The sequence below is a fragment of the Apiospora marii genome, assembly GCF_038362585.1.
Source record: "Apiospora marii strain CBS 49790 chromosome Unknown utg000003l_segment0_segment0, whole genome shotgun sequence".
Lineage (NCBI taxonomy): Eukaryota > Fungi > Ascomycota > Sordariomycetes > Amphisphaeriales > Apiosporaceae > Apiospora > Apiospora marii.
This window is the reverse complement of record NW_027117374.1, coordinates 1,815,363-1,836,362: the sequence shown is the minus strand read 5'-3', so window position 1 is coordinate 1,836,362 and position 21,000 is coordinate 1,815,363. Positions and strand designations below refer to the sequence as shown.

General features: G+C 51.9%; 5 protein-coding genes across 5 annotated transcripts; 2 read left to right on the top strand and 3 right to left on the bottom strand.

The window, feature by feature from the left end:
• Positions 1-1,345: 1,345 nt before the first annotated feature.
• PG985_004079 (Sec63 Brl domain-containing protein) lies at positions 1,346-7,291 on the bottom strand (the record flags this gene model as incomplete). Its single annotated transcript, XM_066823848.1, has 1 exon — positions 1,346-7,291. One exon carries the CDS (start codon positions 7,289-7,291, stop codon positions 1,346-1,348), a length of 5,946 nt encoding a protein of 1,981 aa, XP_066687008.1.
• Positions 7,292-8,216: 925 nt separating this feature from the next.
• On the top strand, positions 8,217-9,126 carry PG985_004078 (uncharacterized protein; the record flags this gene model as incomplete). Its single annotated transcript, XM_066823847.1, has 4 exons — positions 8,217-8,237; positions 8,316-8,398; positions 8,579-9,024; positions 9,086-9,126. 4 exons carry the CDS (start codon positions 8,217-8,219, stop codon positions 9,124-9,126), a joined length of 591 nt encoding a protein of 196 aa, XP_066687007.1.
• Positions 9,127-10,326: 1,200 nt separating this feature from the next.
• On the bottom strand, positions 10,327-12,370 carry PG985_004077 (uncharacterized protein; the record flags this gene model as incomplete). The annotated part of the gene is made up of 2 exons (XM_066823846.1): positions 10,327-11,385; positions 11,441-12,370. The coding sequence occupies 2 exons, from the start codon at positions 12,368-12,370 to the stop codon at positions 10,327-10,329; spliced, it is 1,989 nt and encodes a 662-aa protein (XP_066687006.1).
• A 4,539-nt stretch (positions 12,371-16,909) lies between these two features.
• On the top strand, positions 16,910-17,745 carry PG985_004076 (profilin; the record flags this gene model as incomplete). Its single annotated transcript, XM_066823845.1, has 5 exons — positions 16,910-16,922; positions 17,021-17,036; positions 17,141-17,225; positions 17,379-17,525; positions 17,611-17,745. The coding sequence occupies 5 exons, from the start codon at positions 16,910-16,912 to the stop codon at positions 17,743-17,745; spliced, it is 396 nt and encodes a 131-aa protein (XP_066687005.1).
• Positions 17,746-18,489: 744 nt separating this feature from the next.
• On the bottom strand, positions 18,490-19,233 carry PG985_004075 (G.t1.c1-like family protein; the record flags this gene model as incomplete). Its single annotated transcript, XM_066823844.1, has 5 exons — positions 18,490-18,786; positions 18,923-18,938; positions 19,011-19,059; positions 19,118-19,144; positions 19,203-19,233. 5 exons carry the CDS (start codon positions 19,231-19,233, stop codon positions 18,490-18,492), a joined length of 420 nt encoding a protein of 139 aa, XP_066687004.1.
• Positions 19,234-21,000: the final 1,767 nt, after the last annotated feature.

Sequence of the window (21,000 nt, the reverse complement as noted above, 5' to 3'; positions counted from 1 at the left end):
CACGATGGAGGGGAGGCACATGCAGATTAGGTTGAGCTGTATAGCTGGCCGGATTAGGCAAGATTACCGGATGCGGCTCAAGTGCTTACTTTCGCGGCCAGGGTGCGAGTGAAACGTCACAGGGCACAGGGGAGGCAAGAGGCGTCGGCGGATCTCGGTCTATAGGATTGATGAGTTGATTGCTGGGAAGCAGCGCAAAAGGAGGAGAGGGCCGCTTGCCGCGTGTCCGGCAAGCTGGCCAAGCACCAAGATCAAGGCCATGCATTGTTATTTGCGTCGTCGAGTAGGACAGTTGCTAACCCTTGAAGGCCCCAAGACGGCCCAGTATATCTGCAGCTAGGTTAGAGGCATGCAGTGTCCTTCCGGCAGCGGCTGGGCACTCAGTCACACTGCTCAGTCCATCACTACCCATATTGATGGGAGAGAGAGAGAGAGGGAAAAAAAGAAAGCATACAACATGCCACACCGTGGCCGCGACGTTCCCCATTACGTGATACTTTTGGTGTAGTTTCCGCCTGCCAAGGGGTCGCTTTCGACTAGTCTTGACCTTATATTAACCCCCAAGCCTCCAAAACGAACCAATCGTCCAGTCGTGGTCCAATATTTGTCGCCGCTCGCGAAATTAGTCGTCGTTTTCGTCGTCGTCGTCCGTCTTGTCCCCTTGGCCATGCACCCTCGTGCCCCGTGTTGGAACGGGTACCTCGAATTTCCTTATTCGGAAAAGAGCCTGCCTCGGTCCAAAGGCCCCCAATATCCACTCAGCTGCATACGTCCCTCACGCGAACCGGCAAATCATCGCTCCTCCTATGTGTTAGCCACTGGAGCTGAACTGCACGGCCAGTCGCCAACAATTTATAGTTGTGTTTGCATCCCGATCCCAAAATGGTACAGTAACGTACTAACAGGCAACGAGGCACGCCACATCCGCTCTCCTGGTTGTTCTTCCTATCATTGTTACGGAAATAACACCATCATCCACCGATTGTACATCCCGAACCCGTAGGGCATGTGCGGTAGTGCTTCACGCCTTACAGAAACCACCTGAAACTGCCTCCTGTGCCTCAATGTTCCTATCCAATCTAAGTAAGCTTAGAGGAAGTCGTCCTTGGCCAATAGGGATGTGGCGCATTCTGCTCGATCCCATCCGACATGATTGCACGTTACATACACATCACTAGGCGATCACTCTAGGTCAGACCGTTGGATAAGAACTCAGAGCATCCTTCATGCCTCGCTTTCCGTCATAGGTCGGCTCTATATATGCAAAATCTATTTAAGGAAGACTTGATGCCTGGCCATATGGCAGATGAACCAATGATTCCTCCTCGCAGGCAAGCATGGATCCTTATGCTGACTTCCCGGCGCTCCCTGCAGCTGCATCTCCCCCCTTCTTCGACTTATCCACATCGTCATCCACAACCGGCAGAGCCGGGATCTCCACGCCCATCAACCGATGCTCAAGACCGATGTACGAGTCGCTGAGCACCAGGACGTCGACCTTTCTGCCCTTGCCATCCCGCTCAGGCTCGGGCAACTTGAGAGACACCTTGGCAGTGGGCTTTGTACCTATGCCTACAGACTTCCCGGGACCTTGGCTCCAGCCAGCACGTTTCACAGCAATGATCTCGTCGCTCGCTGCATTGCAAATAATAACGAACCACCCCTCAGTCTGTGGCTTGGGGTACCTGGGAGCATAGACGCGACCTTCGCGTTCCACAATCGGATTAGTCCGCTTAAGCGAGACTGTCAACGATTGCGCTGTAACGTTGTCTGCCTTGACGTTGAGGTTGGGCAAGATGGATGCTGCTCGCGTGAACCGTCCTACTTGTGAACTGGGGACATGCAGTTTCTTTGCCAGCTCCTCTGTCTGTGGCCGACTCAAAGTGGCTAGCTTCTTAAGCGATGTTGTGTCCTTGAGTTCATTGACGTTGACGCCAGGGAGAATAGAAAGGGGCAAGTCTTGGGGCCAGCGGGCTGATTTGATACACTGTAGCACTTTGATCATCTCAAGGCAGCTCGACAGATAGCCCAGCTCTGTGAGGACATCGATTGAGGCCTGGATGATACGAATAGACTGGTCCAGAACACTTGTCTGATCACCAACATAATCCGTAATGGGGAGGTCGATCCGCCCCATATGTGCTTGGAGCAGAAGGAAGGACTTGACGTGAGGATCCCACAGGGGCAACCCGAAGTCATTTGCAGAGAATGGTAGGTTGCGTGACAACTCGGCGTTAATCAAATCCTCGTTGTGGCGTACTGGCAGTTCATCGTATTCGGTGGCGCTTGACATCCATTGCAACGCCTGCCCGAAAGTGGCTTTGGGCTTAGCGTGCTTGACCAGATGGCGAATTGTCTTGTGAGAAAGATAATAATAACTCATGATTTTCCCGAGGGGCGTAGGATCGACATCCCCGTTGGGGAATACCTCAACGCACTTGGATTCTGCAAGCTGGTCAAGCGAACTGTTGACCATTTCGATCATGAAGTCGTTCGCCATTTGCTGAGCCGCAATGGTATTGTGTTCCTCCGCCGACACCTCCAAGCCGTAGTAGGAGGGGTTCTTGTGGAGGCGCCGGAAGAAGAACGTCCAAGTCAAGTAATCGAGCGCATCTTGTTTTGTCACAATCGTCTCGGCTGACACTTCGGCACACAAATGATTGTCCAGAACGGTATGCAGGGACGATTCAACAGGGAACCCAGTATGCAAGAAGTGCTTGTAAAAGTCCTTCTTCGCGTCCTTTGTGAAGATACGAGCCACACCAGAGTTGTCGAATTGGGGTCTTCCAGCACGACCCAGCATTTGCAGCACGTCTGTGAGATCCATATCCTTGTATCCCTCCATTTTGGCGTCGTAGAACTGTGTTCCTTTGACAACTACTAGGTGGGCGGGCAAGTTGACTCCCCAGGCAAGGGTACTAGTTGCTACCAGAATTTGAATCTTGTTATTGAGGAACAATTCCTCAGAAAGCTGCCGGTCGGTTTCGACAAGACCAGCGTGGTGGAGTCCGATACCGAAGCTGATGGCTTCCTTGAGGGCCTCATCCTTGACTCTAGAAAGGTTGAGCTGAAGGTCTTCCTCATCCATGCGCAGGAAACGGCGCGGGTCGTCTTCCATTCCGCAAAGATTTATCAAATCCTTGGCTGTCAATCGAGTCTGGCGACGGGACGGCACGAAAACAATGACAGGCTTATCGGGGCTATGCGTCTTCACAGCAAGGAACGTTGGTCGGTTCATGGACTGCATCAGCGGGCAGAAGCCTCTAACTTCTGGGAAGCCGTCAATGTATAGCTCGAGTGGGACGGGCCGCACAGAGTGTCTGAAGTTGAAAAGACCCTCCTTGACGCCCAGCCAATTACCAAGGTCAGAGGCGTTGGCACAGGCAGTCGACATGCCAAGCAAGCGGACAGAGTTCTTGGTAGACTCGGCAATATAGTTCATTCGAGAAACGATAATCTCGAGAATCGGGCCTCGGTCACCAGCCAGCAGGTGGATCTCGTCAATAATGACCAAAGAGACCTGGCGTACGTAGCCTCTTGTTTGCCAACTTCGCGAGATACCATCCCACTTTTCTGGTGTCGTAACAATGATATCGGCATCCTTGATGGTCCTGGTATCGGGCGTATTGTCACCAGTCAACTCGACCAGCTTCAAGCCCAGAGGACGAGCTAGACGGTCACCCCAGTCCTTCACCCTTTCTCGTACAAGCGCCTTCATGGGTGCAATGTACACAACCTTGGATCCTGGCTTCTCGCGGAAGGCCCACCACATCGCCAACTCAGCAGCCGTAGTCTTTCCGCTTCCGGTCGGGGATCCAAGGAGAACATTGGCCGGGGTATGGTAGAGGGTATGGAAGATCTGAGTCTGCATGGGGTTGAAGAACTGGAATCGCTTGGAGTAAAGCTCTTCAAGACGCATATCCTTGAGCGCACTCACAGGAAGCGGTTGAAGATTCAACAAGTCGGTGTAGACACTCTCCGTGTCTGGACGAATAAGGTGCTGGAAAGAGATCGGGGCAACAGTCTCCGCCCCAAGCCACTTGTCGGAAACTGCCTTTACATAAATCTGAGTAGGTAGAGGGTCCGAAAGGGGGATGGTGAAGTTCAGCTCATGATCATCGTACAACTTCCTCCTGTTGAGAATAAAGAACTCATGATGGTAGATCTCCGAAGTCTCGGAGTTCTCGACCCAGATGTAGAAGGATTCCGAGGTCCCATGAACACGGTCGTTCCACCTGAAATCGGGCGTGATGAAGAGCTTTATCCTCAAAACATCTCGGTTCAGAGGAGCAATCTCTGCATCTACCGACACGGTCGGGAAGTTGTCAAGAATACCTGCGATCTTCTTACCAGCGCTATGATTGTGGACCAGGCCACCAATTTCGGCAGCCTCCATATCTCTCATAGCCTCAACCGTGAGCGACTCCTTCGCGTCTAGCTGGTTCAAAACCGACTTCGGAAGGTCGAATTGATGCAAAGGATGCTGGAAAGGCCAGATACGTCTCTCGATGGATTTAGCCAATGTTAGAAGAACGAGGCATTGATGGCCCCATCGTCTGTTGAGTGCCATCATGAACAGCGAGCGACATATCCTCCCAGACTGCTGTGCAACGTAGTTCAGGTCGTTCGACAGCGCAAAGTCTTCAGGCTGTGCGCGGCAGATGTAGGCTTGTAACAGAATGTTGGTCTTTGCTTGAGGTGTGTCGATACCGCCATCGACATCACAAGGAACTACCTCGCGCCGGAAGTGCGTAAGCTCCTTCTCCTCGCTGTCTCTGGATTGGATGTTGTCAAACTCTCCACTCTGGCTGATCATCTTTAAAATATCTGCCTCTGTTGCATACGGCTTCATCATCATGTTGAACACCTCAACACTGGTTTGCTGGATGTAGAACTGACTAGCGATGCGGCCGATATCTTTGCTCCTAAGCTCTTCGGTGATTTCGTTGAAGATGACCATCTGGCTCTTCTGGAGCGTCCTTGCGGCCTGGATGGCAAGTTGCCGACGTCGCTGGACGAGATTTGGGTCATCCCTGATTTCGGCCCATTCGATGCCGTAAGTCATGGGATTCCGCTGCATACGAACGAAAAGATAGGAGTAGCCAATCCATTGCACCGCCTCGGGGATCGATGTCACGGTCCCGAGAGCGATTTCTGCGTTGAGGTTGTCGACCAGCTTTGAAGAGAACCTTGACTCAATCGGCTGTTGCTCCGTAACGGCGCTGAGGTAGTGAGGAAGTCTGTCCAGGGTCGTACAAATCATGCCGATGCCCACATCTTCGAATTGGGGGCGACCTGCACGACCAAAGATCTGTAAGACATCAAGGATACCCAGATCGACGAACTTTCCGTCTTGAGCACTGTAGACTTGAGTTCCCTTGATGATTACCGCAGCTGCAGGCAAGTTGACACCCCAGGCAAGTGTGGCCGTACAGCAGAGGACCTTGATAACACCCTCCCCGAACAACCTCTCCATCAGATTTCTGTCAGACCGAGACATGCCAGCATGGTGAATACCCAGGCCCTTGGGCAGAAGGTCTCTAAGCTCTCTGGCCCGTGAGGACTTCATGTCTTTGACAGCTTGTTCATATTTCGGGTGGGATTGAGGGTCGAAAAGGTCCACGCAAACATCATCTATAGCCTTTTCGTGGAGCATTTTCGCGGTCTGCATGGTATCGCGCCGGGAATGGACGAACACCATGACTTGATGATCTTGCTGTAACATATCCCTAACCTTCTCAAAGGCAATATTGTCCAAGTTCTCTTTGGACTGCTTCGAGCCAGCCTTGCCCTTGACACCAATGAAATGCTGCTCTAGTGGCACTGGTCGAAATGAGGCATCGAAGTAGAAGAGGCCTGCATGACGGTTGACCTTGAGGAAGTCGGCGACATCGATAAAGTTGGGGAGAGTAGCACTTAGGCCCACGATGCGAATGAGAGACTGGGTACTCTCGACCTGTCTCTCGGTTCTGGCTACCAATGATTCGATGACAGCGCCACGTTCGTCATGAAGCATGTGAACCTCATCAATGATGAGCAGGCGTACTTTTTGAACCAACTCCGTATCGCCGGTGCCCTTTCTAGTGATGACGTCCCATTTCTCGGGCGTTGTTACGATGATTTGCGTTTGAACAATCTCTGACTTGGTTAAATGCATGTCTCCAGTGTACTCACGGGCACGTATTCCCAGCCAGGCAAGTCGTTTCCCTAGTTTTTCTGTGATCTCAGCAGCAAGTGCCTTCATTGGAGCCACATAGACGATTTTGAATTCGTCCGCATCCACGGCAAAGTCTGTGGCCTCGTTGTTCTCAATGGGATTAGGGGTGACATATTGACCGATAGCTTGCAAGATAGTCAACATGGCTGCATCTGTTTTACCCGCACCAGTCGGCGCACAGATGAGCATGTTCTCGCTGGTCTTGTATGCAACGGGATAGACCAAACTCTGCATACGGTTGAGTGCCTTGTAGCCTTTGAAAGTACGGCGGCAGAGGCCATCCATCTCGGCGACGGGAAGGAGCCTCCGGCCTGGAGCAATTGTGCCAGTTTTGCCGGCAGGGATCATGTACTCTTCATATTTCTCAAACTGCTTTCTTTCGCTGCCAAACGGAAGTGCGTATTTGTTTCCAGAATGACTGAGAGTATTGCCGGCAGTATGGGAGCGATACACATGTGGGTACTGAACCTCTTTGTGCATAGTCGGGGCCAGTGTAGCATTCTTGTGCTCGAAATCCTTGCGTCGTAGAGCATCCTCCCTCTCGGCCTTGGTCAGCAACCTGTTCCCTGACGGCTGCGCCGTCTCGCGAGCGACATAGCTAGACACGATCTCGTCCTTCTTGGACAGGACCTCGATAACGAAATCGAGGTCATCAAACCCGATAAGATCAGTGAGGTGAGATTGTACCTCGTCGGCTGATTGGCCTGAGCTCAAGATTTCGAGGATCTGAGCCTCAAACGCATCGGCAGAAAGGCCATCTTTCCTCGCAGCAACGGCACCGCATTGCTTCGTAAACCATGATGGACCTTGGCTGCTTTCACCGTCTTGATCAACAGCGTCGTCGAAGAAATCGCTGCTGTAGAGGTCTTCCTCGCTATCAGAGATAAAATCCCAGACGTCATCTCCACTATTGCCCGAAGTGAAGTCATCATCGTCCAGATCAAAGTCGTCGACAGACCCCCTGTGGCTGTCTGAGCTTCCGTTTGGCAATTTGAGCTCAGCCAAAGCCAGCTTCATAGCTTCAAACTGCGCTCGCCATTGCGCTTCTGCCTCGCTCGTTGACGTGTGAGCCATGATTTCCCCAGGTAATCCAAGTGCGGGGTGAAACGTCTGTTCTCGCGTTTAACGTAGGGTTATATCTCAGAAAAGGATCAGATGAAGATGAGCTCTCAGAACCGAGTCTGAGAACTGGAAAATGTGCGTAGTGAAGAAAAAAGGTTCGGGTATCAGCATTGAATTCTGTGAGCATATCCTAGGCGTATATGTACAGTCGTTCAGTGGCCGATGTGAGTCAAACGCCGAGAGACTGCTACAGGCAGCTGTTGATTGGCATCAACGAATGCTTAAGTGCCTTTTAGTGGGGTTCAGCGAGAGCCACCCGAAGGTGCCTTAATAAGACTCCGAATGGACCAGATCTAAGCACCCAGATTTACATCTTTTGACAAAAGTAATAGGATACGTGCTGCCTAGGCTTATATAGTATTCTAATGGAATGACCAGGTATGACAAGAAACACACCTGAATAGATATTACGCATTTAGTAGATCAATTGCGGCTGTCCGTACGTCTCTTGACATTTGCTTAGAGGGTTGCTGTTTATTCAGGTCGGGGTCTCTTGTCTTGAACCAATTCCTACTGGGCCAACGCCACTTTTTAGTGGCTACCCACCCCCTTTGCCCCTACATTTGGGTGCATGAGTTACCTAACTCCGTCCCCATCAGGTGCTCCCTATCTCCTTCAGGCTCCAATTTTGGGGGGTACATGTGATAAAGCGGGCGAGACTCGTGCCAAGTTTCAATGCTACCACAGTGACTTCACACCCCAGACCACTCAATTCTATACCATCCATTGATTGATTTCCAACTTCATTGTCTCACGATTCAACGAACCCGTCCTTTGATCGCCTGCCTATCCCTCTGCCCGAGTAACGCAAAGAAGGGAAAACGCCCGATAAACCATCACTTGTCGCAAAAACTGCGGCTTGCCAACAACCGCCAAAATGAAGTTGCACTACATCGGAGTACGCACCGCTACTTTATCGCATTCTGGGGTGGGCAAAGGGCAAAACCATGGGCTGACCGTTCCATTTTACCAATAGATCATTGCAAACGAGGAAAAGCCTGGTCGCGAGATCTGCGCCGAGAAGGAGCTGAGCGCCTATTCGCGCTTTACCCGTCAAAAGTACGAAACATAACACCCCTCCCCGTCCCAACAAAATCTCCCACAGGCCGCCTGCCTTCTGCGAACACAGGTCCAATGGACCGGCGACCAGATGGGGGCTGTGGCTTGTCGTTGAATAGAGCCAAAGAAGAAGAGGAGGAAGGAGAAGAAACGAGACGGTGACTAACATGTCTATAATAGCTATGGCGAGTTCATGACCATGTTCTCGAAGACGGTGGCGGAGCGCACGCGGCCGGGACAGCGACAGGACGTCGAGGAGCAGGACTACACATTCCACGCGTACGCGCGAAGCGAGGGCGTGTGCGGCATCATAATCTCGGACCACCAGTACCCGGCCCTGGTGGCGCACCAGCTGCTGTCCAAGGTCATGGACGAGTTCCTGTCGGCGCACCCGCGCACCTCGTGGAGCAACGGCCAGACCGTCACCATGCCCGAGCTGCAGGACTACCTGCAGAAGTACCAGGACCCCCACCAGGCCGACAGCATCATGAAGATCCAGAAGGAGCTCGACGAGACCAAGATTGTCCTGCACAAGACCATCGAGAGCGTGCTGCAGCGCGGCGAGAAGATTGACGATCTGGTGGCCAAGAGCGACGGGCTCAGCTCCCAGAGCAAGATGTTCTACCGTAAGTCTCGTTGCTTGGTTTCCTCCCTACGCAGGATACATGGTATTGACTCCGTCTACAGAACAAGCAAAGAAGCAAAACTCCTGCTGTTTGATCATGTAAATGCTCGGCGCTGGCTACGAATGGGATGATCAAGGGGCAGTAGTATATTGGTTTCTAGCATAGCGGGCGAGAATATGTGGGATTGGTTATATCTCAACACGTGGCCCCCTCTTTGGAATTTTTGGACGTATAATGAAATGACCCTTACACGATCTCGGGAAGGGTCGACCTAGTCATTCGCTGGCGGCTCATGGATTTGTGTTTACGACAGGCAGTTCGGTCGATTCTTGTTACTACTCACGCCACAAGAATGCGATTTATTCCAGATAAGCGGTTTCCAGCAGTCGCATGGAGGAACGAGATGGGGAAAAGAAACTGTACCCTTCATATCCCAATGCTGTACGTAATGATCAATCATGTCTCTGGTGACTACACATATTCGATATCACGTTTCTGAATGAAGGCGATTAATCATGAGAGTAAGCAATCTCTTCTTTAATTTCTTCCGCTTCCAAAAAGGGGGTATCTACCAATCCCAAACGATGACCATCAAGGCGAATCGTGTATCTCCTCTTCCCCTTGCCACCTTTGAACACAAATGAACAGATATTTCCTCAACAAAAGAGACGCCTAACACAATGCTAAGAGTCGCAGACCCTGGCGAAGTAGAGAGAAAGCAATGCAACGCCACCCATGGTATATCCGCCGCTTAAATACAAGACGCAAAACCTGAACATAAATCCAACCAGAAGAAGAAGAAAAAAAGAGAAAAAGAACTTTTCCGGATATACAGGAATCCCACCAGTCTATATGTATATGCAACCCGAGTAAAACGAGCAAGAGAGCTTCGTTCCTACCATCAAACGCCATGCTCTGTTCCAATAAAGTAGATAGAAGAGTCGATATAGTGTTGTCGTGATAGAAAATGTTTTGTGTTTGTAGAGAAAGTAGGAGATGACGAGTGTGGTCGCTCAGACCGTCCAGTGAGGCTGTACAGAACTGATATCGATTCCAAAAAGGGGGGCGGTGAATATGTGCCGTGAAGGAGTATAAGAGGGATCGAGAAAACTCAGTAATAGAGAATAGGGTTTATAGAATAATGATTACCAGGGGTAATAATAAAGGAGGAGAGAGTTCGCAGCTTCGAGCCAGCTTTCTCTCTGTTTCTCTCTCTCTCGTTCTCGTATCCCGGAATTCTTGCCGGAGGTAAAAAAATTCTCCGAGTAAAGGGGGATGAATAGACAGACGATGGATGCCTCCTCATCCCTCGAGAATGATGCGTTCGCTCCTGCGGTGCTCCGCTAGCTTTGTCAAGTCCGTCTCCTGGGGGGTGACCAGCGTCGGCGTCACGAGCTTCGTCTCGGCCAGCCGCTCGTTCTGGCCCATGGCGATCTTGGGCGTGGGCAGGGGGCTGATGTGGAGCGGAACCTTGCCGCTGCCGGGACCGCTGCCGCGCCTGGGCGGCGGGCGCGGTCCACTTCCAAAGGTGGTCTGTAGCGGCTTGAGCATGCGCCGCTGCTCCCGCGACACCGAAATCTGCCGTGCGATGGACTGCTCAACCGCGGTCATGCCGGCGACGGGCATGGCTGCGGGCGCGGGCGAAGTCTGCTTCTCTTCTGAGCTGCCCCGCGGCGCCGTGGTGGCGTTGCTGGTAGTGGGCGTCAGCTCATTCAGGGTATCCGAGTCGACGGAGGGCTTGGTGATGTGCGTCTGCGCCGAGGAGATGGAGGACGGAGAGCGCTTGCGCGAGCTCGTTACGGACGAGGCCCCGGACATGGGGAGCTGCTGCGACGACGCGTTGATCATCTGCCACTTTGGCTCGTGGATCTGGGGCTTCACGGATGTAGATCGGATGATTGCTGGCGACGACGTTCCATCTTTGGGCGAAAATCCTTCCTCGTCCATCTCGGTTGGCGACTCCAGGATGAGGCTTGATTCCTCGGCGTTGAATCTGGGCACCGAGTGTTCTCGTGACCGGGCCAGGGTTGCGATGGTCATCTTGCCCTTGTTCACCTGGCCTTTCGGGAGATCTTTGAGGTGGTTATATGGGCGCACGTCGTCGAATGTGGCTTTCATCGGTGAGTGCAGCATGGCTGGTGAAGTATTGGATCTTGCCAGCGACGTGCCTTTCTGTGGCGGCCGGGGCGCTTGTGCGTGTGGCCGAGGTATTTGTACTTGTGACCGAGGCACTTGCTGTCTAGGCGCGGGCCGGGGCGCTGTCTCAGCGGTAGAGGGCACTGGGAATAGATTAAATGATGGCGGAGCCATTGGTTGAGGCGATGTCGCCCTGCGATTCGCTCTATGAGGTTCTCCCAACGTCTATAATGGTTTGTTAGTCAATGACCCCATCATTTCTTAGAGAAGCTGGACGAACCTCGGGGTGCTCTGGTGTATCACCAAGCGTCTTCAGCTTGTTCAAGGTGGCCTGGCGTCTTGCCAATAGCGAGGAGGCAGAATGGTTGTTCTTGAGCACATCTCCAAACATGACACTGTACCTCTCCAGGTTGCTGTCTGGAATAGCCACGTCCAGCAGCCCGCTGGCGGGAGGTGCCCCATTGCCCGCGCCCCGAAAGGTGTCGGTGCTTGCGCTTGCGTTGTTGGGCCTCGACGGCTGTGGCTGATCCATATAAGGCATCGTAGCAGAGCGGACGACGAGGGGTTTGTGTCGCCCCGGCGTCTTCGGGGCCGAAACCGTGTTGTTTCTGGCGACGTTCCTCTCTCCTTCCACTTGAGGGGCGGCGGATGCTTGCCCGGGGCGGCTCGCGCCCTTCGCTTCGTTAGAAGACACAGAGGTGGTGGGTGAGGGCTGGGCGCTCTCTGAATGCTTCTTTCCAAACCTGCCGAAGAGCTTCCACTTCCCCGCTGGCTTCTTGGCCCCGGGAGACGAGTCCGTAGAGCCTACACTCTCGACTGCGGATAAGGGCGAGGTGGGGTTTCGGTTGAAGGCTGGCCGTAATGTTTGCTGAGAACTCGATGCCGATTGCTGGCGTACTGGAATACTTCCGATGGCCATCCCGATAGATGATGAGTCGCTCGCCGACTCTGGCGTGGGCAGTCTTATGACGGGTATTGGGGCTCGCGAGGTGGCTATGCTGTTAGGGCTGGCCTCGGGTGTCGGCAAGCCTATCGTTGCCGTTCCGGTCGCTGGTGATATCTGCCGCGGCCGTAGTCCTCCCTCCGGTTTCAAGCTCACGTAGAAATCATCTCTCGAGACCCTTTTGTCATATTTGTCAAAGTTGAAAGAGTCGACCTGGAGGGACTTGGAGCTTGGCCCCCCGGAAGTACTCGGTCGTTCATGCATCATCGCGTCCTGACTTGACTAATGGGCAGAGGCAGGCAGTGGTCGGTTGCAGTAGCAATTGTCACTGCCACATCCGACGAAGGGGGGAGCTGGTCATCAATATAATGCAGCCGACTATCAGGTCGGGGTTGATCTGATACAGGGCCTGGTCCGCTTGCCAGGGATGAATCGGGCGCGGACGTGCGTCACGAACCCATCCTGCCCATTTTGCGTCCACCGCACCATGCCTCAAGATAGACTTGGCCGGACTAAACTTGCTTAACTTCTGCTCTGCAGGACATGGTAGGCTAGTGATGCGACCAATCTTCCGACCAACTACCCAAATCCCCGTTTCTGCTGGCCACCTGCTCCACGGCCGGACTAATGACAGGCGATCCAAGCACGCTGTTTCTAAAAACAAGTCGAAAAGGGCGAGGGGGGATGGAGTGGGATGTTTCAAGGACAAGCGAAATGAAAAACGTTTGGGATGGATCACGACTCATTAACGCATCTGGATCCCTATCACCTATCCTGGGCAGCTTTCTTTGCATTCGACGCAACCTAGCGCTGCCTCCTACATATGCAGATGCTCGTAACCAGAGCGTACAACGTGAAGAAAAGGAAGCAATGGACCCTTCATTCTGCCAATGTATTAGCCAAAAGTGCTGGTACAGGATCAGGGTAGGAACACTTCGGACAAGTTGTTTGAGGTTGATGGACCGGGGCCTGGACAACGGCTAAAATGGGGCCTCGATCACCAACCGGGATGGTCGTGCCCCAGAAAAGCATACGCAGCTAGGCAATTGGTATGTACATACTTAACTGTTCTCGTCGCATCAAGATGAGAAAGTGGAGAGCTCGGAAGAAGGTGTGATCAGATTTAATCAAAACGGGAATTTGATATGCTTGAATTGCTATCCATAACTAGCGACTGTCCGGGTCTAGCCTACAGTACCTGGTAGAAAAAGAAAAGAAAAAAGACCCGAACTCTCACCAGTCAAGAAGTTTGCCGCTAGTTCTCGGTCAGCAGTTGAACTCTGGTGGTCGGGTCCGGACTCAGCAGCTTCGCAAGCATGGAACGGAAAACGATAGGCGGCTCTATTACCCCAGATTGGAACGACTCGTCAGTGCGACTGTCTCAAGTATTTCCAGAAGCACGCAGCACGCAGCACGCAGCACGCAGCACGCAGGGGCAGCATATGCAGGAACCGGAACGCGAAGCAATCGGAACAACCCCCCCCTGCTGATGTCAGGTCTGGCCGCCGTAGTATTGCAGTACCGTGCTAAGAGCTGGCACTGCACCAAATTGCTCAATGCAATGTACGCAAGCTCCGAGCAAGCAAGGCATGCAGCTCGCGATCAGACGAGCACCTGTTCCGGGTTGCCTGAATGATCGGAGATCCATCTGGTTCTCCCAAAACAACAATGACCTTGGTATGAGATCAATAGCATAAATCATTGCACCCAGTCTTCCCCAGTGTTCCCGCTGGCGATGTTGCATGGTCCCTGTCTACGATGGAGCCGCCATCTTGCCATCTTTAAAAGGCGTCGTGTCGCTCAACTTCAGACGACGGACCCGAGTCTATGTACCAGCGGAGCCCCGAAACTAAACCAATGGCAGCCCAGACCCGATACGGGATTTCTGTTCAGGCTTGGCCATGCTCATGTGTTGTGCAGCTGCGAATCGACAGCTACGTTAGCAAGTTAGTCGGTCGTGTGTCTGTGTGCGGTGTAACGGCGGGAAATGACAGGGTGTGAATAAGGGAGCAGTATGCAGCGTTGCAGTGTCAAATCCGGTTGCTTTTCCCTTGCCCGACGAAACGTTGCTGACAGCCTAAAGAAACTTTGGCCAAATAGGCGTCCTCGCGTCGTACTTTACAGTGCAGTCAATGAGACCTTGCCAATACACGCATAGCTGAGTGATGGATGGCAGTAGCCGATCGGAAGTGTGTTTCACTGCCGGATACCCCCGATGTAGTAGTATGCGAGCCGGCCGTCTGCTCGTTTAAGAGGCAAGCCGGTTGCCTCAGCTCCACAGGCACCCGCCGCCATCGATCGATTACACACACCTTCACTTCTGACGCAGCATGTCGACTCCGTCAAGCCGCGGTCATTGGAAATCGAGAGAATCGAAAGCATGTGATGACGCAACTGGCAGCTACTGAGCCGCCTATTGACAGCGAAATATGGGATGATGAATTAATGTACGGCACCACACCTGGCTGTTGTGTGCAGACATGGAAGAATGTCATGCAAGGAAAGCATGTTCATCTCCCCCAAGCCCAGGAACAAGGTGCGTTTCAGGCGCCCTGATTCAGTCAAGGGTGGAGGCCCTGGATGTTTCATGATTGCAAATTGCTCGGATCTAAAGAGTGGGGTCTCGGTTCGGCCCCGTATCCGCTTCGCAACCCAAGGTTCAATGTCAGTATCTCGCTCCGTCGACACTCGGGGATCTCCCTTGTCTTGACCCGTGGTCCTGCCTTTGAAGGCTTGGAAGACTGCTGTACCGACTGGCTCCGGCTTTGCATCCGGCCTTGGCATCAGTTCACAGGTTTCCAACCCCGCAATCAGCTTTTCATCACGTATCCTGTCGGCGGCCCTACTTGTGTCTGATTGTTTGTTGAACGACGGTGATCATCTCGAAGCAGGCCAAAGGCGCCTTGACCTTGTATTATATGACAAAGGGTTACCTACGTAGAGGGGTGGCCATGGCAATAACACACTTTGACTTGCTGGCTTCGGCAGGCAACAATCCTCGAGGCCGGAGTTTTTCCTGTCTTTCCTATCCGATTCATCTTGTCAGTCGGATAGGGGCTTGGATGCGTGTGCATCAGGCAGCACTGGCTAATCAAATGATCAATGATAGGTTTGAAATAGTCTTCTCCTGGATATTGCCCAAAGATACTCTCGCCAGAGGCAAGATAACACCCGAAAGATTTCACCTTACATACCCAGGTGGTATAGCGGTCGTGGTTCCTCTAGTTTGGCTCAGACGCAGACAGAGTAAAGTCTTCATCTCGTGTAAGCGGGCTTATATCAAAATCAGCATAAAAAGAGTTGGCACTTCAAGTCTACAGATGAGGAACAACGTTTGAGTTGACGACTTGCGGGAACACTTGTACATGACGTTGTTTCTTCGACAACAAGTACATGCATTGGCAATACTGAGTGGCCGGCAACAACAGCAAGCTCGTTTGCGACGCTGTCCATCATCACCATAATCGGATTCACATGATATAGACTCTGGGTTTGCAGGACATCGCTACGTTACGTAGCAAGACGTAGGAGGCTGGGGATCCAAGCCAAGATGTATGAAAAATTGGATCTACACCTGCTCAAAGGCTACCGTGTCTTGGTAACTGTTCTAGAACCTCTAATCAGGGTTCAGTCTAGCATCAGCTATCCGAAAAAAGAACATTCAATCCGATCTGGTGTTTTTCTTCATCTTCATTTCAGTGTCCTATTTCTTCCTTATTCTTCTCATATGCAGCGTTATGGTAGGTACAGATACTATAGGCGATGACAGGAACAAAGTATTATGCATGTATGCCATAGGGTTGGCCAGGACAGCCCCACTAGGTCGAATGAATTATCAGGGCTGAAGAGTTGGCGGGGTAATTCTTTCGGACATGGGCGGGCAGAAAATATGACGAAATGGGACCGAGGGGTTCCCAAAAGTCAGTGGTCAGGACTGGACTCAGGATACCGATGCCCGCAGGCTGCAGCAATAATATCAAATGGAAGCACGATACGAAACCAGATGCACAAACGCCGCAATCAGCGCCGTAGGCGGCAACCAACAATATAATAATCAGCATCCCTAAGTAGGAACCTATAGAAGAGCCCAGGGAGGGTGTCTTATATAACACATCTATAAGAGACCCGTGTAAGCAAGGTGAGACACGCCGATCGTATCAAAGTTGAATAACAGATGAGCATGGCGAGATGGCATAAACCAAGCAACCACCAAGCTACATGCTCCATGCGATATGTCATTGACGCAGGTTCCAAGCCAAGTTGCAGGCGGCTGCGCTGTCTCCAAACACTGTACAGATAGCTGCTGCCCACTCTGCCACTCTAGAAGAAACTGGCAGAAGCATCGGAGCATGAAGAAGGGATCAATTGATTGTTAATAACTCCACCGTCTTGACCGCTTGATACTAACAAACCCGCTGGTTCTGCGCTGGCTTCCATTGGAAAAGAGTGGACGCCTTGAAGGACCCATTCCATGCCTTTCCTTTAGTCCCTTTAGTGCCTGGCAGTCCCCTAAAGCGACTACGTGCGGTCCCTACCTAAACTTACCCCTCCTGGTTGACCAAATTGCGTTGGGCCATTCCACCCCCCGAGCAACCAAAGTGATATTCGTCCCCTTTGTAGCAAGCAACTTGACAAAGCTTCCTAAAGGCTTCCAGTCTACTAGTCATCCACTCTTCCCAACCTCTCTCCCTGCTGCACCTCTTCAACATCATTTCTGATTCCCAGACAACAGGAACTTCTTTTTTGCTTCTTCCTCCTAGTATCTCCCATCACCGAGTACCAGTCCACCCACACACATTTACCACCATGTCTTGGCAAGGTAAGAAGAATGCACCTCAACCCGAACCAAGACAACCCCGCCTTGGCCAGGATCCCGAATCAAACTTGACGCTGACTTTTTCCGTTCGTGATGTTTAGCATACGTTGACGATAGGTACGAGCCACCACCCACTACTCCTCGATGACGACAAAAGCGAAGCGGACTATCAATGATGGACCATTGCATTGCCCATGCTAACTTGAGTGCTCGTCGAATAGCCTGGTGAAGAGTGGCCACATCGACAAGGCCGCCATCATCAGCGTCGCTGGTGACAGCGTGTGGGCGTCCTCAGCTGGCTTCACGGTACGGCACCACCACCATTCCACCCCGATCCTACATCCCCAGACATCACCTTGTATCACCTCGAACGACACGGATCAGGCATCTGTCGCGACAATGGGGGATATGGAGAAGAAAAATACGAAAAGGGCCATATGCTGACCAACACAACTACAGATCAAGCCCGAGGAGATGAAGAACATCGCCAACATCGTCACCGGCGCTGCTGGTGCCGTCGATAAGGCGCTCTCTGAGGGTGCTCACGTTGGTGGTGAGCGATACGTCATTTTCAGGGTCGAGGACCGGAGTATGTACGGCCGCCAGGTATGTTTTAGCCCTTTGTCCCCTAAAATTCCCGATACAGTGCCCCCCGTGGTGCGGAGAGCTGATCATATATGTCTGCATGTAGGGTCGCACCGGTATTCTCGCAGTCAAGACTACGCAGGCTATCCTCGTTGGCCACTACGGCGAGGGTGTCCAGGCTGGAAACGCCGCCCAGACCGTCGAGGCGTTGGCCGACTACCTGATCAAGGTCGGCTACTAATTCGTTGCGGGTCTTCCCTCAGTTGTGTCTGGAGCGGTACCGGTTCATCATGGGGTGGTAGCGATTTTTCAGTATGGAGAAAACCGATGGCCAGACATGTATCGATACGCCAAATCAACGACACTGTCTGGTGTGACACGTTATAGAGGATTTTGTGTGTGCGCGCGGAAGAGGAAGAAAGTCCTTATCTAGAGCCACCTTTCCGACGACGCTTTCATGCTTGGGTTTGCTGAGGTCTTCGACTGCTCGGGAACTGTGTTCTCCAGACCTCCTTGGATCCTGCATAGGCGAATGATATACGACCTGAACTCAAACTGTGAAGTCCCAATGCGTCCCATTGTTGTGCACCAGATGTCTTGTGCGGCTTCTCGTGAATGAATAAAATTTGGATGTACGTGTCTGTACGATTAAATAGGGGTAATTTGTAGATACGCCGGGTCCGGTCCCCCTTTTTGGGTATACCTTACTCTAGCCAACACCGGTCCCAACAGCCATAACATCGTATAACGAACATTTCTATACATACAAGACCGCCAACGCCATTCTATCATGAGTGTTCATGGCCCTGACATGCACCAAGCAATCGTCAGCCGTGACAAAATATCGTGAAAAGGCCCGCCCACGACAGGTAAGGATTGCAACTCAACACCCCACCCAGGTTCAATGATTCCTATCTACCCCTGCGACCTTTTTTTTGCCTTTCATGGTTTTGGTTTCTTTCTCTTTCCGTCATAATCCCCTTTCTCATACAGGCAGCTCGGCATTGCGTCGCCCCAACCCGATGCGGTCGACCAGGATGCCGATGTAGGGGCCGACGACGGGGGCGTTGCGCGCGAAGCCGGCGATGGTGCCGAGGAAGTCGCCAAAGAGGATCATGATGCCGTAGAGCTCGACGCAGAAGCCGATGAGCGGCCACCGCAGCAGGATCAGCAGCAGGCCGGCGAAGAAGGCGGCCGTGCCCTTGGCCTTTTGCTTGCGCGCGAAGAAGAGGAGGGTCTTTTGGGGGCCGATGATTATGGTGAGGCCGATTAGGAAGAGTATCTGGACAGAGAGGTGGGTGAGGTTAGTGGCGCATTCAATGGGTGGGTGGTGCGTGGCGTCTTCGTCCTCGTCGGTTGGGACCGGAGGCTGTGGCCTGGGGAAGGGTCGAGGAGGGGGAGGGAGAGGAAGAGCTTACGTTGCCCATTGCCAGCCTAGGTCGCGATCAGTCCGTCAGTTTCCTGAAGAAGGTCCCGTGCAGAGGGACGGGAAGTGCGCGAACTTACATGGCTCTGTCGAAGAACATCATGACACCTCCGATGAGGAAGAAACCTCCTGCGCAGCTTGTCAGCTTCCGCCCCTTTGCTCCATGCCTACACGTGAGGGTACTTACCGCCGGAGCAGAAGGCCACTCCTATTTCTGTTGCATACCGTTAGCTTCATTCGCCTTGTTTTGTTGCCGCGACGTTGGGATTTACTTTGTGTGTCGGTCAACCACATTGTCGGCATCTTGGCTGTATGGGAAAATGTTCAAACGCGATAGATTGATGCAGAGACTATATGTGTCGTTTCTGACTTCTTGGGTCTCTTTTCGTCGGGGCGGCTTTATTCGGGTACTATTGCGCTGCGGCGAGGATTTTGTACAGACCAAAGATGGGTATCTTGCCGTGCTCGAATTGTATCAAATGAATGGATGCGATTTTATAATTAGAGCGTACGTCAGTCAGTACCTACATAACGGAGATGCTACTACGTGTAAGCTTCCTGGTTCAATTAGGTAGCGATCTAACACGGACCATGTTTCCCCAGGGGCTCCGACCTTTGACATGAACCAACCGTGTCTCCTGTGACGCGTGCGAATTGTGCATCAACGCCGACCAACAGCAGGTACCTATCCCTATGTTACAGCTCATTTGGTATTGATTGACCTAGCTCCCTTACCAGATATGTACGTACATTACCTGCATACTTCATGTAGATAGGTAACAAATGCATCGGGTTGGAAGGCGAGCTCCCCAATTTCGTCTGGTGAGGATTGTTCAAATCAATGACTGCGGCCCCCGACTCATATATTTCGTACCTTGGACAAGCAAATCTCGATTTCCATGACCGAAACATCCCATATATTGCTTTTAGGCAAGTGTACGACAGTCCGTCGGTTTCGGGTTCCTGCGTATACACATGTCCGTGATCGTCATTGCATTGAGGCTAATGGTCCACACAGATTGGCTATTTCTTTGGTCTTACAGCCTACCTTATGTAAGTAGGTATGCTCCGATACACGTTAGTAGGGCTGGTCGAGTATACTCACCTTCACTTTATAAACTACCTGGCGACGGCCCTCTAAACCAGGGCCATAAACTTGAACCGTACGCGTATCTCGTGCTTCGTGATGTTACCGCAAGAAGCTCTACATCTGCGCTCATCACGGACTTCAGGTATGTAGTTTGCTATGGCCCCATGCCATGCTTTGTCTCTCTTGAGTGATGGGGCGCCGTTCTCATGGTAAGTATCAGAAAGTATATTGCGTATAAGAGAATATCGCTACGAAGTTGAGTTGCAATGCTTCAAGATGAAATTGTTAAACACGAGAGCAGTATTACATGTAGGTACAATTCTATCCAGCGGCTCCTCCATCTTCATATGATGAGTAATTGGAAGCCGTCTGTGAGTGGCTGCGTGGCTTTGTGGAGCAACTGCAGCCACAACAGCACAGTCACAAAAATAAAGCAATTTTTGTTGGCTCCTCTCATACCGGCCTTCCAACTCTTACTCAACAACCCAAAGTTGGTTCACTCGTCTCCCTTTTTCACGACAACGTCGCGACTCATTGCGAAGTAGTACAGTCCAAGCAAATTTTGGATTGGAAATGTTGTATACTTCGACATGATGGCTGCAGCATTGTCCCTTTTGGGACACGAATATATGCTCGATTATGACCACAGTCTGTAGGATGGTAGGTATATGTGCACTTGCAATTTTGATTGATGTATTCTGCCGCGGCGATCCTTAGCAATCTAGCTCTGGTAACTGAATTTGGTTTCCCATCCATTCTCGGTATACGTCAGTAACAGGCAGAGAACAAATCTTGATCACGATTAAGCCGGAGCATATCTCAGTTTCGGTCGCCGAGAGGTGACCGATCACCAGATATGGTTGACTTTGTTGGTCGAACATTCCACCTATTCCCGCTGTTGTGTATGCATTCTTGGCCGTGGGTAATATGTCATAGCCTTCGTCCCTTGCCTTGGGTGCTTGCTTCAGTGAAATGTGTAT